The sequence below is a fragment of the Talpa occidentalis genome, unplaced genomic scaffold, assembly GCF_014898055.3.
Source record: "Talpa occidentalis isolate TD23 unplaced genomic scaffold, MPIMG_talOcc4v2.1 talOcc4.18, whole genome shotgun sequence".
Lineage (NCBI taxonomy): Eukaryota > Metazoa > Chordata > Mammalia > Eulipotyphla > Talpidae > Talpa > Talpa occidentalis.
Genome location: NW_023601851.1, coordinates 14597428 through 14614552, shown reverse-complemented (window position 1 = coordinate 14614552; position 17125 = coordinate 14597428). Strand labels below are relative to the sequence as shown.

At 46.2% G+C, this 17125-nt stretch overlaps 1 protein-coding gene across 1 annotated transcript; it reads right to left on the bottom strand.

Annotated features, from left to right (window-relative positions):
• Positions 1 to 9638: 9638 nt before the first annotated feature.
• LOC119250793 (olfactory receptor 14A16-like) lies at positions 9639 to 17096 on the bottom strand (the record flags this gene model as incomplete). Its single annotated transcript, XM_037518398.2, has 2 exons — positions 16791 to 17096; positions 9639 to 10265 (listed from the first exon to the last, which is right to left on the bottom strand). Coding segments are annotated over exons 1-2 (933 nt in total), but the record flags the coding sequence as incomplete, so codon positions are not given.
• Positions 17097 to 17125: the final 29 nt, after the last annotated feature.

The window sequence follows — 17125 nt, the reverse complement described above, 5'->3', positions numbered from 1 at the left end:
CTCCCTGCCAGGGCGGACCAGGCTTGTGGGGGCCTTCAGATCACATCTGGCTCCTTGGGGAGTCTTCTGCCAGTTTCCAGCAGTCTTTATTGAAGGAAGGTCCCTGTTCAAAAATGGCGAGTCAGAGATGCACTTTCCTGCACGCGCAGTCCACCCAAGCTTTGGCTGCCCTCTCCCCCTCTGGGCTCTGACTGGTGCCAGAAGGGGCCTGGTGTGGGGGTGCTGCCCAGTTAACATCTGTCTCCTCAGGGAGCCTTCTGCAGGTTTCAAGCAGTCTTTACTGAAGGGAAGTCCCTGTTCTAAAATGGCAAGTTGGAGACGCACTTTCCTGCGTGCGCGGTCCACCCCAGCTTTGGCTGCCCGCTCCACTCTGGGCTCTCACTGCTGGCCAGAAGACATCTGGCTTGTCCCCTGCAATTTCTTCATCACAATCTATTTCCATTAGTTGTTGTGCTTTATACAGTGCCCAAAACAACTCAGGGTGCTGAATGCTCAAATGCCAGTTAATGGAGTATTAATTGTCACATATATCAAAACCTTCTAATATATAGAGGTACTACAAGTCAATCTTTTGAACACTTTAAATGCAAGGAGAGTATATTTCCTCTGACTGAGACTCATCCAGCATGGTAAGGCAGTGGGGCACTTAGAAACTTGTGCACCTTCAGAATTTTTTTCATTTTTCATGATTTATAAAATGAGTATTTTAATTACTGTGCTTTCTCATCTAAAATGAAGCTTGAAATCTAAAAACTTTCAAGTCTGAATGATTTCCATTCTAAAAACTGCCTAGGAACCGAATACTTGCAAATTGGGGGGGAAATTCTCGCTGTCGTGTCCATCTGTGTCCTGAGGTTGCCCCCATGGCTTGACAGAGGGCGTCCCGGCCTCTCACTCCATGGTCGGGGATCATGGGGAGCCTCTGAGCACTCACAGGATGTTTCACCCCCTCCTGTGCCACCTCATGGACAGAGCAGGGTCTCAGGGCCTGGCTATTTGAGCTCTGCAGCTGGTGTCCACGTGTGGACACTGTCCACATTCCAGCCCTCAGGGACCTTCCTCCATATGGAATGTGTGTGTTTACTTGACTGTGTTAATTTGAGTGTCCTTTAGTGCATCTCAGCGAGTAATTATCACACTCAGTGTGTAGATATGATCTTGTGTCTGGCTCACGCCTCTATGGCCGTGAATAGACAAATCCTCATGTCCAGGTTCCATTCCCCACCTGTTGGGTCCACCGTGGTGGGCACCATCAGTCATAACAGTGCCCTGAGTCCCTGTCTAGACTGCTGGACAGTCCCCCGTCACCCCCGTGTGCCCTTCAGGGAGAGGCCCTGGGGATGGGCGTGAGGGGGATGCAGGAAGTCCTGAGGCGGGAGTGAAGGGACACGGAGTGAGGCAGGAGGGAGCCCAAGGATGGGGAGTGGGGCAGAAAGACAATGGATGTCCAGCAGAAGTGAGTGACCACGGGGGTCACCAGCCCTGCAGGAAGAGAAACTTTACGCATCTCTGAAGTTGTGTATCCTCTGGTTCTTTTCCAGCCCAGCCCCTGTCCCTGCACTTACATTAGAATTGTCCTTTTGTTGGGATAATTTGCTTCTAATCTTTAGGAAATAGTATTTTAGGGTTTCTGCTCATGGTGTCATATGCTTAGGTTTGCTGCATGACGATGGTGACATCACTCATGGAAACGGTGTTTACCTGCTTGAGTTTACTCTTCTGTAGGGGGTGGGACAGGACCTGCTTCACTCTGCTGCGTGTGTCTGTCTGCTTCTCCCAGCACCATCTCCCCACATTCCTGCTCCAGTGCCTGCTCTGGCTCCTCTGTCGTAGAGTCAATATCCCTCCTGATGAGGGTGGGTTCCTGGGCCCTTGTTATATTCCAGTGGCCGGCCTGTCTGTTTTTGTCCCCGTGCCATGCTGCTTCCAGTATTAGAGCTTTATTGTATGGACCGGAGCCTGGAAGTGTGCTGCCTCCATTCTTACATTTTCGTCAAGATTGTTTTGGCTGTTTGTAGTCTTTTGTAGTTACATATGCTTTCTGTAATGTTTGCTTCATATGTCTGAGAAAGCCATTGAAATTTTGATTTGGATTGCATGAATCTGTAAATTCCTTTGAGTCTGTGGAATGGGGCCTGGGGTCAGGTGTTGGGGGCAGCGGGCGCACGGCGAGCTGGCAGACTCAGGCCCGTGCCCAGAGGCCGGCAGGGGCGTTGCCTCCGAGCTCGGAGCGCAGTTGTGCTGCCTGCAGCCCCCAAGGCTCGCCTGCGTCTCCCTGTGGCATTGTGATTGTGAGCACCGCGCGGTCAGTGGTTACTCAAGTCACCTTAGATCAGTGACCGTCCACACTGACTGACGGTGGCCCCGGACACCTCCCATAGCTGAGCCCCGCAGGAGTGGACACCCCCTTACCTCCTGCTCAGCAGGCAGCCCGGGCAGCAGGGCAGGTGGGGTCAGCGCCCAGGCGGAGTGTCCTTTAGGGGTTCAAGGAGAAGGGGGCCATGGCTGAGGAGCTGCTCGAGAGTGTTGTTAGAACTGAGGTCACCGAGACTGTTGTCGTGTCTCGGCCAATGAGGGAGTGTCTGTCCTTTCCGCCCATCCTGGCTGGGCTGAGCAGTGTCTGGCCCTGGGCACCCACGAGTGAGACTCAGAAAGCAGACTCAGGTGCTCTGTCTCCTGGGAGGCCTCTGTGGGGAGACAGCGGGACAGCGAGTAAGATGTTTGAAAAGGATCAATTTGCAACAGTCAGATGCTGCAGGAATCACCTGATAGAACTAATTCAGGAGACTCAGATTCTATCCAATATTAAACTCTAAAACAAGCATCAGGGATGCAGGAGACTTTATGCAGCACGAGCCAGCCCCTGTGACTATCAAGGCACGTTCACATCCTGCAGGTGTGAAGCAGGTGGAAGCACTCAGGAGCTGAGAAGTTTTCAACCTGAATAAAAGGTGTGAGAGGCTGCGGGCTCCTGAACTCCCCCAGGAAAATGTCTCTGGAGGGTTGAGGCCGTGTTGGATTGGGGTGTCTCTTTCTGTAGCTGGTTTTGTAGGTTTTGCATATTTTGGACTCTCGCCCTTGTCAGGTGTGTGATGTGCACAATTTTCTCCCAGCGCAGGGACCCATTTTGGAGATGGCTTTTCTGAGGCACAGAAGCTCTCTAGTGTTGGGGCGGCTACTTGTTCCTACGTGCTCTTCTTCCCTGGTCCTTGGCGTGTGTCCCCAAGCTCATTTGTGGGGTGAGTGTGCAGTGAGCAGCACCTGTGTGTTCTTGATGATATTTTAAGGGTTTGTCTAATGCAAATTTTTAACCCATTCCAAATTGTTCTGATAATAAGAAAAATAGAAATCCAAACTGTTGTCACCTGTGAGAAGGACCAATCCAGAGACTGGACCCAGCAAAAAGGTGAGGAAGGGAGAGAAAAGGCCTCTCACCTCTCCTGGGAATGGCGTGGAGACGTCTTCAGACACTAACACCAGGACAACCACAGGATGGAGCAACCTTATCCGGGTATTTGTCCCAGATGTGCAGACTCTACAGTGCAGATCACGCACACCAGTGTTCCCAGCAGCACCGTCCACTGTTACCGGCCGTGTCCCCAACCCAAGTGTCATGGACAGAGGAATGAATAAAGAATGTGGATCCACACTCAATGGAATACCGCACGGCTATTAAAGAGGTGAACTAGTGTCCTTAGGGACCAAAGTGGAAGTTGGAGAGCATATGCTAGCAAGATAAGTCAAAAAGTGAAAGATATTGGCTGGTCTTACCAATCTGTGGATTATAATATAAAAGCCTGCTGCACCTCCCCCTGCAGTGACCCTTAGGGCTAATGGCTTGCGCCACGGTCCCTAGGTCCAGCTGGGCAACCAGCGCGCAGGCGGAGAACAGCAAAACCCCCTGAAGATATACTTGCTGCACCTCCTCCTGCAGTGACCTCTAGGAATCCCTAGGTCCGGCTGGACAACCAGCGCGCAGGAGGAGAACAGCAAAAAACCGCCCGAAGACATAGATAAGACGGAAGCCTGTTGAAAGATAACGACCACCAGGAGCCAGTACAGGAATGCTGTCCGCTCGGAAACTTATCTCACCTTCTCTAGACCCACAAACTTTATTCTAATACAACTGTCTCTCTAAAATCTTTTCTCTTTCTCTGTTTAAAAGGTCATTGGTTTGCCGATTAAAAAAGAACATACGAAATCTAATAACTAGGCTGATTCAAATGAAACGTTACTAAACTCTATGTATTAATTGAACTGCTAGCTTAATAATTTCTCCATTGTATACTTAGCCTTGTTTGTATTAATCTAAATGATAAAAATATTACATTGTGAAAAGTAAAATTCACCTGTGTTAATTAATAGTAATAGTGAGTAGTTAAAACAAAAAGTAATCATATAAAACAAAAAGAAAAATTAATAGCCTAACTACTTAGGAATGTGCCTGGGTCCAGATGTAAATCACTGCCCTGTCAAAGATAAGCTAAACCTATAAGCAAGCTGATTTCTTCACTGATGTTTGCCATTCCTATGCTTTTAGAAAACATATATATACTGGTCACCAACTCAAATAAAATTACACTCAGATTTTCACTCTTGAAGTGTGTCTGTTTGTCATTTCTTTAACCGAATCCCTGACCACCCTGCGCAGTCTCTCAACCCTGAGACGGCCTCATCGTCTACTGCTGTGCTGGTCCGCGGCAGGTGGCGCCCAACGTGGGGCCCGAATTCAAATATTGCTGAGTTTTTCCACCCAAAGGAGAGGTGAGTAACGAAGAGATTGCGTTTGGGTAAGCTATCTCCCTTCTTGTGTGTGAGTGTGAATGTGATTCCCTTAAAAATACCCTCTTTTAAAAGTCAGGGATAGGATCCTCACTGAAGCGTCCGGAGCTTGCTGATAAAGGGTGATCAGTTTGAAATAGTGAGAAGTTTTTCTAAGAGTGAATGCTCGTGGTGCTGTGTGTGTGTGAGTGTATGAATACGGCTCCACGGCCTCGTAGCTACGGAGTCTGAGTGGGCTGCACCCGCGATTCCCGTGGAGGAACGTCATATGGCATAACGGTCATCTGCTCTTCGGAGTAGCCTGGTCCGGGACTTATACGGACAGACCTTAGCTAAGACACCTCCGCAAGTTCCCGCGAGGGACACGGGCCGGACAGCACAGTTGAAAGAAATCTCTGCTTGAGTGAACGAAAGCACCACGAGACCATGGGTCAACAGCAGACCAAAAATAGAGATCTTTTTCTATCTATATTAAAAAATATGATTGAAACACGAGGTATTAAGGTAAATAAAAAAGCTCTACTGCAACTTTATGAATTCATATTACGGGTATGCCCGTGGTTTCCAGAAGAAGGCAGTCTGTCACTGGAAACTTGGAAGAAAGTAGAAAAAGAAGTGAGAGAGTTTTATGGCCTTCATGGACCATCTCAGGTTCCGAAACAGACTTTGTCTTTGTGGGTACAAGTTAAAGATCTGCTGGTTGATGCCACTGAGGCAGAATTGTGGGAAGGCCAACAGGATGAAGTTCAGGATAATCCTAAAAACAATAATGATCTAAACACGTCATTATTCGCTCAAGCCTCTGCTCCCGTATTGAAGGAATCTCTTTCCCAGTCAGAGGATGAGTTTAATGATCATAAATATACTAAAATGCTAGACAAATTGACTTTCAAAAATGATAAACCCTCCCGCCCACCCGCTAACCTTTTTCCAGTTGTTACCAAACCTAAAATTCCATTAGATAATAATCCTAATCATATCAAGGCCCATCGAGGGCCGCTGGGTGGCATTCTAGGATCAGCAAGGGAGGCCAGTAAGACGGGAGATTTTTCATTTGCCTTTCCCGTGGCCGGACCTCCGACTTTGACTCGTGCTGATGACGATGGCCCTGCATGGGAGGCCATCCCTATAAAAACCCTAAAAGAATTACAGTTAGCTGTTCAGACAACAGGTCATAACTCCCCTTATATTTATCATATTATTGACATGCTATCGGCCACTTGGATGACCCCTTATGATTGGCATAATCTTGCCAAGGCTGTACTTCCCTCGGGAATGTATGTATTATTTCACATGGAATATGAGGACCAAGTACATGCCTTCTTTAAAAAATATTATGATGAGGTCAAGGCTGAGAAAATTTCCCTTTCTATGTTCATGGGAACAGACAAATATACTGAGGTATGCAGACAGACTGCCCTACCAAAAGATGTCTTAGTCAAAATTAATAAGTTGACTGGAAAAATCTTCCTTCACCTGAACATAAGCCTGCTAACCTTACTGATATACACCAAACCTTACTGATATAAGACAGCTTCTTTTGTAAATGACCTTACCAAAAATGTGTCCATGGCGCTCTCTACACAGCGGGACATTGACTACAAGTTGGAAAAAAGTTAAATGCTCTGGAAGAAATTGTTATTGCTATTGGCGATGAGGTTCAACTCCTCAAACAACAACTGTCTACTCGATGCCATGCTCAGTTTCGTTTCATTTGCGTTACGCCTCTGCGTTATAACTCTTCCTTACATTGGAATCTTACCAAACATCACCTATTGGTATCTGGCGTAACAATGACCTTTCTCATGACCTCTCGTCTCTCCAATCTGAAATTTCTGCTGTCAGTAAATCTCATCTGGATACTTCAGTCTCTTCCTTTGCCCATTCTCTAGCTTCTACTCTCCAATCTTTGACTCCTACTCACTGGTATCATCTTGTTCTTTCCTTCATTGCTCTTTCCCTACTTGTCCTTCTCTTTTGTCTTTTAACTCCCCTCTGTGTCCGCTCACTTCACAGGTCGATCTACCGCCTTCAACGTGACATGTACGCCTACCAACTCTGTTCTAAAAAAAAAAAAAACAAAAAAAAAAAAAACAAAGGAGGACCTGCTGCACCTCCCCCTGCAGTGACCCTTAGGGCTAATGGCTTGCGCCACGGTCCCTAGGTCCGGCTGGGCAACCAGCGCGCAGGCGGAGAACAGCAAAACCCCCTGAAGATATACTTGCTGCACCTCCTCCTGCAGTGACCTCTAGGAATCCCTAGGTCCGGCTGGACAACCAGCGCGCAGGAGGAGAACAGCAAAAAACCGCCCGAAGACATAGATAAGACGGAAGCCTGTTGAAAGATAACGACCACCAGGAGCCAGTACAGGAATGCTGTCCGCTCGGAAACTTATCTCACCTTCTCTAGACCCACAAACTTTATTCTAATACAACTGTCTCTCTAAAATCTTTTCTCTTTCTCTGTTTAAAAGGTCATTGGTTTGCCGATTAAAAAAGAACATACGAAATCTAATAACTAGGCTGATTCAAATGAAACGTTACTAAACTCTGTGTATTAATTGAACTGCTAGCTTAATAATTTCTCCGTTGTATACTTAGCCTTGTTTGTATTAATCTAAATGATAAAAATATTACATTGTGAAAAGTAAAATTCACCCGTGTTAATTAATAGTAATAGTGAGTAGTTAAAACAAAAAGTAATCATATAAAACAAAAAGAAAAATTAATAGCCTAACTACTTAGGAATGTGCCTGGGTCCAGATGTAAATCACTGCCCTGTCAAAGATAAGCTAAACCTATAAGCAAGCTGATTTCTTCACTGATGTTTGCCATTCCTATGCTTTTAGAAAACATATATATACTGGTCACCAACTCAAATAAAATTACACTCAGATTTTCACTCTTGAAGTGTGTCTGTTTGTCATTTCTTTAACCAAATCCCTGACCACCCTGCGCAGTCTCTCAACCCTGAGACGGCCTCATTGTCTACTGCTGTGCTGGTCCGCGGCAAAGCCAACAATTAAAAAAAATATAGTGGCAAACAACAAAAGGAAAAGTTGGACTGAGTGGAAAAAATTTGCTCATTATGAGACAGAACAGCGGAGGAGATAGGAGTGTGCACAAAGGGGCCAGGCACTGCAGGGCATTCAGTAGATTCTGAGTGGACACTGGTGCATGTAGGGGAGTGAAAAGTGACCCACAGTGAAAACAGTAAAAGTGAAAATGAGTGTCCTCTTTGATAAGAACAAATAACAAGTTAGAGTTATGTTGGGATGAATCACTCATGGGAAGATCCTCAGAGACACTCACTGGATTTGTTCAAGGAATAACAGAAAATACATCAAGAGGAATCTGACCAGGGGATGACATCATATTCCAAGGGGATGGGGACTATGATCTCATGTGTATTTTTTAAAGATTTATTTATTTATACAAGACTGGGGTACAGTCAGAGGTGTGGGAGGGTAAGAGAATTCACCAGAGACAGAGTAGGGAGCAGAAGAGGCAGATGGACTGAAGACACTGCTGAGGGGAGCAGTGGGCAAGGCAGGAGAGTTCTGCTGTGCCATGTGGTTTTCTCCCTGCCTTGCCGGGAATCAAACCCGCACTGTAGAGGCTGTGGACAGCTTCACAACACAGCGCTCAACCCACTTTGCCACCAGGGAGGCCGTGTGCTCTCATGCTATCACTGAAATGAATATTACTTTGAGCGATTTTCTAACTCAGGTTTCATTCTGAAATTTGAATGGACGAGTCATGTCTGGTGATTAACTACATTTCATTATCACAAATAGTTTCATGGGCAAAATGTGCTCATTGGTCAGGAGAGTTTGGAGACACAGTGACATGCTCCGGAGAGGAGGACCGTCACCCCAGCTCACGTTCTCAGTGTTAGGGGAACAGTATGAGAACCTCCAGTATGCAGTGCAGATGTGGAGGATTATAAAAAAATATGCAACTATGCCGTGCTTTAGTTTGCATAACGTTTTACATAATAAAAAATAATATTGTTCCCAAGTGGAAGAGAAGTGAACTTAAGTGTAATCTACAAGAAGGTGGAGAAGAACTGGTAGAGGATCAAGATACAATCTGGAAAAGTAAGGGAACCTAAAAATCAACACAATGACAAGTTACAGATTATAAACTTTTACATAGAAAAGCAGCTCTTCAAAGATAATTCATCTAACTTGACCTTTGAAAACACCACATCGAGGGGTGCAGTCACGTTGGCATCCAAACAGGCATCATAGAAATTAACATTCCATCCATTCCAGGTTTCACTCATAGATTCCTACTAACCGAGGAAGCTTTTATCCGTCCACCTCTGGCAGAGTCAGGTGCGGATTCCCTTTGTCCTTTCAGCAGCAACAGGAACTTCTAGAGGAAGATGCCCCATGAGGAATTGTGAAGGACGGGGGGCCCCACTCAAATGTCTCCCCTGCCATCAATGAGGACAAGGCCCTCGGTGGAGACACATGCAGGCTGTGGGACCCGAGCCCCAGGACTGTGGTCCCAAGGCCATGTGGTCCTGAGGACAGACCCCTTTACCACTGCTCAATGTCGTGTAAATGTTGGTGAATGTGAGTTCTAGAACGCTCTTTCTACACCAAATACAAGCTTTTAACCACGAGCTGGATTCAGTTTTGAACATCACACAAGGAGGGCTTGGGAGAAGGATTACAGCAATTTAGGAAAAAGGAGTATAGTGAGGATTATGAGAATATGAATTTGTGACAAGGGAATAATCCTAATGCAAGAAATCTATACTTATAAATGATGACATGTAAGATTTAGGGGGAAAAGCTGAATTAATGAGTGGTTATAATTACAGATTGTGATATCTCACATCTTGGAGTATTGGCCCTTCATCAGTCTCCCCACAGCCGACTTCATGGCTTGGTTCCTCAGACTGTATATGATGGGATTAAAGATGGGGGGCACCACCGTGTAGAACATAGAAATGACCAGGTCAAATACAGACAGGGTCTCTGAGGCTGGCTTCAGATAAGCAAAGCATCCAGTGAAGAGAAACAGCACCACAACCAGCAGGTGGGGAAGGCAGGTGGAGTAGACTTTGGCCTTCCCTTCTGTGGATGGGATCTTCCTGACAGCAGAGAAGATGTGGACATAGGAAATGATGATGAAAATGAAACAACAGATACCCAAAACCAAACTAATGAGAATGGAGACAAGTTTGTTCATCAAATTTTCTGAACAGGAAATAGCCAATAACTGGGGGATGTCACAGAAGAATTGGTGGACCACGTTGGACCCACAGTAGGACAAGGAGAAGGTTCCAGCCGTGTTCATCACAGCATAGAGACCCCCACCCAGCCAGGACACAGCTGTCAGCTGCACACACCTGTCCCTGCTCATGAGGACGTCATAGTGCAGGGGGTGGCAGATGGCAGCATAGCGGTCAAGGCTCATCACTGTTAAGAGGGTCATCTCTGCAACTGCCGAAAAAATCATCATGAAGACCTGGACGACACAGCCCGGGAAGGAGATGGAGCTTCTGTGCCTCAGAGAGTTGGCGATGGAATTGGGGACCGTGGCTGAGATGAGGCAAAGGTCCAAGAAGGACAGGCCCCTCAGGAAGAAGTACATTGGGGTGTGGAGGTGCCGGTCCAGGGTGGTGATGAGGATGATGAGCCCGTTCCCCAGCAGGGCACACAGGTAGACCATGGAGAAGAGCAGTGGGTGCAGGAAGCCCATGGTCCCCTGGGTAGGGATCTGCAGGAGGATGAATTCTGTCACAGCGGTGAGATTGGTCACCCCTGGAGACATCATCTGTATAGAAGAGGAAAGAGAACCAAAATCTTATTCTTCCAATATTGAAAATAGAATGGGTTATCAATACAAGATAATAACTCAATGTATTTTCTACATGATTTTTCCTTCCAGTTCTATGGACACTAATATCATCTATGTCTGCTCTTTCATTCAGCCCATTTATTACCAGCTCATGTGAATATGTCATTATTACATTCTCCACATAAGTCCTGAAAATTGATGAAAACTGAAAATTTCATCTGTCCCCTACAAAACATGAACAAATTAGAATCTCGTATTTGTCAAAAATCTCAACAGAGTTCCCACGCTATGCTCATGGCCTCAGTTGTGCTGCTCCCGCCTCCTGCCCAGGCCCCAGCATCTCCACCCAGCACACCTCCCAGAGGTTGTCCAGGGCACAGCCCAGAGGACACGTGACCATGCCCAGCCCCTCCCCACCCTGGAGAGCCTGTTCCTGCTCCTCCAGCACAACCCTGGTCTGGGGAGGCTCCACAGGGACAGGTGTGCAGGGAGATGGGGTGTGCAGGTCCCTATTTTCCTGATCCTCAGGACCCGACGCTGTCCTGGAACTGAATGATCTGGGCTCGGCGTCCCTGTGCAGCATGTCCTGACGCCTCCTCTGTCAGATTCCTGCCCCTGTGGCCTCACTGCTGCCTCCTGGTCCGTCCCCTCGTCTCCTCATCTCCCTGCCCCTGACTCCCCACATCTGAGGACCCAGAGACCACGTTTCCCACAGAGTCTCCTCCTGGGTCACACCTACACGTCCCTCCTGCAGCATGGGCTCGCCCACCCCGGGTCCCTCCCGGACCCTCTGTCCCCCTCGGACTCATGCACGTCTGTGCAGGGAGGAGGCGGCTCCGGAGCTGAGCTGGACGGTCTGTGCGTGTGGCTGTCCCTGCCAGTCCCAGGGCCCCGGGTCCCCCGGGTTGTTCCTCCCCCCAGGCCCGTGTGTGAGTGGGGATGTCTGGACACGGGGCAGCCCTGCCCTCTCTCCTCCCCTCAGTCTTATCTTCTCCCCCCTCTGTGGGGTGACTCAGGGGCAGCCCCTGGGGAGGCAGGATTTTTAGAAGAGTATAGTAATATAAAATAATTGAATCTCATGTGTTTGAGTAGTCCCGATATTTAATAAAAACAAGACAATAAACCAGGATATTGGTGGTGAAAAATGTTGACATCTGCTGAGTGAACTTAACTACGTATTAAAATGGAAAATAACTTGACATAACTCCTCCAGGCCCTGTTTAAATACTGTGACTCATTTTGCAATTATACAGACAATCCCTGAGTACAGAGTTGGGTAAAAATCCCAAGTTCACGTCCATAAATAGTCATACACGACCCTTCCAGCATCACGTTCATGTCAGAGCCATGATGCCATCAACATGTTGCTGCAAAAAATATTGATTTGCTAATTGACTCATTTTGTCATAATGTTTGGGGCAAAAAGGCACAACATTCTGAATTTAACAACTAATTTTACTTTTTAATTTTTTCTGGAATTCCTTTGTTACAATCTAATCCCATTCATCGTTGTGATTTTACTCAGTGCCCAAACACACTGAGTGTCCTGAAGCTAAAATCCCAGGTTTGAAGCAATAATCATCACATCTCCCATATATCAAAACCTATGATCAATATATTAAAAGCCAGTATCCTTGAGCACCGTAAATTACAAGAGAAGATGTTTCTCTCACCGAGTCTCACCCAGGATGACAGGGCAGTGGGACATGACGACTTGGGCCCCGTCAGCATCAGTTGTCATGATTTACAAAGTGAATAGTTTAACTATGGTGCGTTCTCCAGTCTAAAAAGAAGCTTGATCTGAAAACCCTCAAGTGTGAGTGGATTCTCCCCTGCAAAAGGCTGGGGACAGATACCTGCAGTCTGGGGGTAAAGTTCCCGCTGCCGTGTCGAGTCTCTGTCCTGAGGTTGTCCCCATGGCAGGACAGAGGGCTTCCCGGCCTCTCACTCCATGGTCGGGGCTCGTGGGGAGCCTCTGAGCTCTCACAACATGTTTCACCCGGTCCTGCGCCGCCTCATGGACAGAGCAGGGCCTCAGGGCTGGGCTATTTGAGCTCTGGAGCTGGTGTCCATGTGTTGGACACTGTCCATATTCCAGGCCTCGGGGACCTTCCTCTCAAGGGAAAGTATGTGTTTACTTGACTGTGTTAATTGGAGCGTCCTGCAGTGTGTTTCAGCGAGTAATTATCACACTCGGTGTGTAGATGTGATTTTGTGTCTGGCTCACACCTCTATGGACGTGAATAGACAAATCCTCATGTCCAGGTTCCATTCCCCACCTGTCAGGTCCGCCGTGTTGGGCATCATCAGTCATAACAGTGCCCTGAGTCCCTGTCTAGACAGCTGGACAGTCCCCCGTCACCCCCGTGTGCCCTTCACGGAGAGGCCCTGGGGATGGATGTGAGGGGGATGAGGGAAGGCCTGAGGCGGGAGTGAAGGGACACGGAGAGAGGCAGGAGGGAGTCCAGGGAGGGGGAGTGGTGGGGAAAGACAATGGAAGTCCAGCAGAAGTGAGTGACCATGGGGGTCACCAGCCCTTCAGGAAGAGAAACTTTACTCGTCTCTGAAATTGTGTATCCTGTGGTTCTTTTCCACCACAGCCCTGTCCCTGCACTTATATTAGAATTGTCCTTTTGTTGTGATAATGTGCTTTTAATCTTTAGGAAACAGTATTTTAGGGTTTCTGCTCATGGTGTCATATCCTTAGGTTTGCTGCATGATGATGGTGACGTCACACATGGAAACAGGCGTTTATCTGCTTGAGTTTACTCTTCTGTAGGGGTTGGGGCAGGACCTGATTCACTCTGCTGCTTGTGTCTGTCTGCTTCTCCCAGCACCATCTCCCCACTTTCCCTGCTCCAAGGCCTGCTCTGGCTCCTCTGTCATAGAGTCACTGTCCATCCTGATGAGGGTGGGTTCCTGGGCCCTTGTTATATTCCAGTGGCCGGCCTGTCTGATTTTGTCCCAGTACCATGCTGCTTTAAGTATTAGAGCTTTATCGTATGGACTGGCGTCTGGAATGTGCTGCATCCACCATGCTTCCTCATTTTTGTCAGGGTTGTTTTGGCTGTTTGGGGTCTTTGTGGTTCCATATATATTTGAGTATTTTTTTTTATATATATCTTTGGAAAATACCATTGAAGTTCTTATTGGGATTACACGGAATCTGTAAATTGCTTTGGGTCAGATGCACATTTGGTAATGTTGATTCTTCCAAGCCAAGGTCAGGGAATTTCTTTCCATTTTTTGTGTTTTCTATTTCTGTTAACAGTATCTTACTCTTTTCATTGTATCTTTACCTCCTTTGTTATGTTTACTCCATGGTACTTCACGTCGTGATTATAAGTAGGATTGTTTTATAACTTCTTTTCTAGTTGATTTGTGCATATAGAAGACCATTGATTTTTGTGTTTTTTTTTTTTAAGGTTGGTTTATTTATTGAGTTAGCACAAGTTGAAAACATTGTGTTTGTGTATTTATTTATTTATTTATTTATTTATTTATTTATTTATTTATTTATTTATTTATACAAGCACTGGGTACAGTCAGAAGCCCAGGAGGGTGAAAGAACTTACCAGAACCAGAGCGGGGAGCAGAACAGACAGACTGACAAAGTACTCTGCTGAGGGGAGCAGTGGTCAGTAGGAGAGGTCTGCGTGCCATGTGGGACCCTTATCAGCGGCCGGGGATTGAACCGGTGCTGCAGAGACTGCAGGCATCTTCACAACCCAGCGCTCAACTGTTGTGCCACTGTGGAGGCCCTGTGTGTTGATTTTTTAAGTTTTCAACTACACTGAAGTGGCTTATTATTTTAATTTGTTTTTTTTTTCAGTGGAATCTTTTATTTTCTTAGTGTATATTACATTTTCCACAACAGTTTTAATTGTTTTATGTTTAAATCCAAGCAACCTAGAAACAGTTAATGTTTTATTATTTAAAAAAAATTAATTATGTTACACAAAACTGACAGATTGTAGGCAATGAATAGTCTCAGGATATGTTTATAATAGTCTGATTCAGCTTCTTCATTCAATATGTGCATTGAATTCTCATTATATTCCATAAACTTTTTCCCTTGATAGCCCATAACTTTTATTGACCTGTAAACTATGACAGTAACTAGAATTAATATTAAGAATGTTATCTATCATCAGAAAAAATAAAAATGCCAATGATTTAAAATAATAGTAGGAAGTTGTCAAACTAGAAGTTTATGTATCGAGTTTTTGCCATCTTTTAACTGTTCCTGGCTGCCTCCAATCTGACATTGTGCCCACATGGGACTCGCCTGGGCTGAAGGAAAGATCAGCCTGATTAGCACCCTCAGAGCGTGAATATCTGAGAATGAGTTAAATATCTGATATCCACTTAGAACTGCATATTATTATGAAATATTTTGGTGTGAAATTTTCAAACATTGGATGTCACAGATGGGCAAGCAGGGGTCGATGCAGTCAGCAGAGAAGAGCTGAGGCCACACAGCAGCCACACACTTGGGTATTTCACTTCCCAATTTTAAATCTTCTTCAAATTCTTTGTCTTTGCATCTACACTAAATGATAGTGTTATTTATGGTATGTAAATCCGATGAGTTTTCTAGTTTGAACTACTCCACATGGAAACGTAAACACTCTGAGATCCCATAATAATGTGGCCAAAAGGACATTGTCCTCAAATTCCCAGAAATTCTATGAAATTAAATATATGGGGATAAACACACGAGGAAAGTGTGGCGTGATGTTGTGAGTGCCCTTCCTCAACTATCTCTGGAAATACTAGAATATTGCGTAGTCCACCAGATAGTATTTTTTTTTACCATTATAGCTTCCAACGTTCCTTTATTGTTTCTTGAAAAACCCTACTCACTGTATTTTAGTAAATCTTTAGTAATTATACTGCACATGAAATTAACAGCATTCACAGCCACTGTCATATTTCCGGTGTCCACTGTGTGCTGTGTTTATGGTAAAAGCCAGTGACATCCACACCAGAGCCTCCAGAAGGGTCTCTACCCCATCATGTGTGGGTCTTAGTCCACAGAATGTCGTGATCACTGTTTCCAACTTGGGCCCGCAGGCCTTCTTTATGCGATGAAGGCCTCACTCACCAAGTGCAGGGGCCTCTGACCCACCAATAGCCCCTGATCCCACACGTGACCACGAGAGTCAGTAACATGAAAGGGGAAGTGCCTTAGAGACTGGAGATGCTGCCCCAGTGAGAGAACTTCTGCTGAAGACTGAGATGAAACCCAGCCATTGCCCCTCGGCTGAGAGCATGGAAAAGGAGAACAGCAGACATACACTGAAGTTAGGTGACCTTCATTGTACGGAGAATATTAAAGTGCAACAAAGTGTTAAAAAGAGGAACAATCAATGCTAATCGAGTGAATGAGCAGAAGGATATATGAAGTGATCGTAAATATATTTTAAAAATTAGCATATATAATTAACTTGTACAATAGAATTATATGAAATTATAAGACTATAAAGGGGACAATAATGTGAAAATTTAAAATAAATGTCTCATAACGCAGTTATGAACTAATCTTCTTTATCACATTTTGGTGAGTCTCCCCTTCATCAGTCTCCCCATGGCCGACTTCATGGCTTGGTTCCTCAGACTGTATATGACAGGATTAAAGGTGGGGGGCACCACCTTGTAGAACATAGAAATGACCAGGCCAGACATGGACGGGGTCCCTGAGGTTGGCTTCAGATAATCAAAGAATGCAGTGGAGAGAAACAGCACCACAACCAGCAGGTGGGGAAGGCAGGTGGAGTAGACTTTGGCCTTCCCTTCTGTGGATGGGATCTTCCTGACAGCAGAGAAGATGTGCACATAGGAAATGACGATGAATATGAAATAGCAGAAATCCAACACCACACCGATGGCAATAGGGACAAGTTCATTCATTAAATTTCCCGAGCTGGAAATAGCCAATAACTGGGGGATGTCACAGAAGAACTGGTGTACCACGTTGGACCCACAGTATCACAAGGAGAAGGTTCCAGCTGTGTGCATCACAGCATAGAGACCCCCACCAAGCCAGGACACAGCTGTCAGCTGCACACACCTGTTCCTGCTCATGATGACCTCATAGTGCAGAGGGTGGCAGATGGCAGCATAGCGGTCAAGGCTCATCACCGTGAGCAGGTGAAGCTCTGTAGCTCCTGAAACCATCACCATGAAGACCTGGAGGACACAGCCCGGGAAGGAGATGGAGTTGCTGTGCCTCAGAGAGTTGGCAATGGACTTGGGGACCGTGGCTGAGATGAGGCAGAGGTCCAAGAAGGACAGACTCCTCAGGAAGAAGTACATGGGGGTGTGGAGGTGCCGGTCCAGGGTGGTGATGTGGACGATGAGTCCATTCCCCAGCAGGGTGCACAGGTAGACCAGGGAGAAGAGCAGCGGATGCAAGAAGCCCATGTTTCCCTGGGTGAGGAACCCCAGGAGGATAAACTCTGTCACGGCTGTGAGATTTGTCACCCCTGGAGCCATGATCTGTGTAAAAACATCGAGCTGAATAA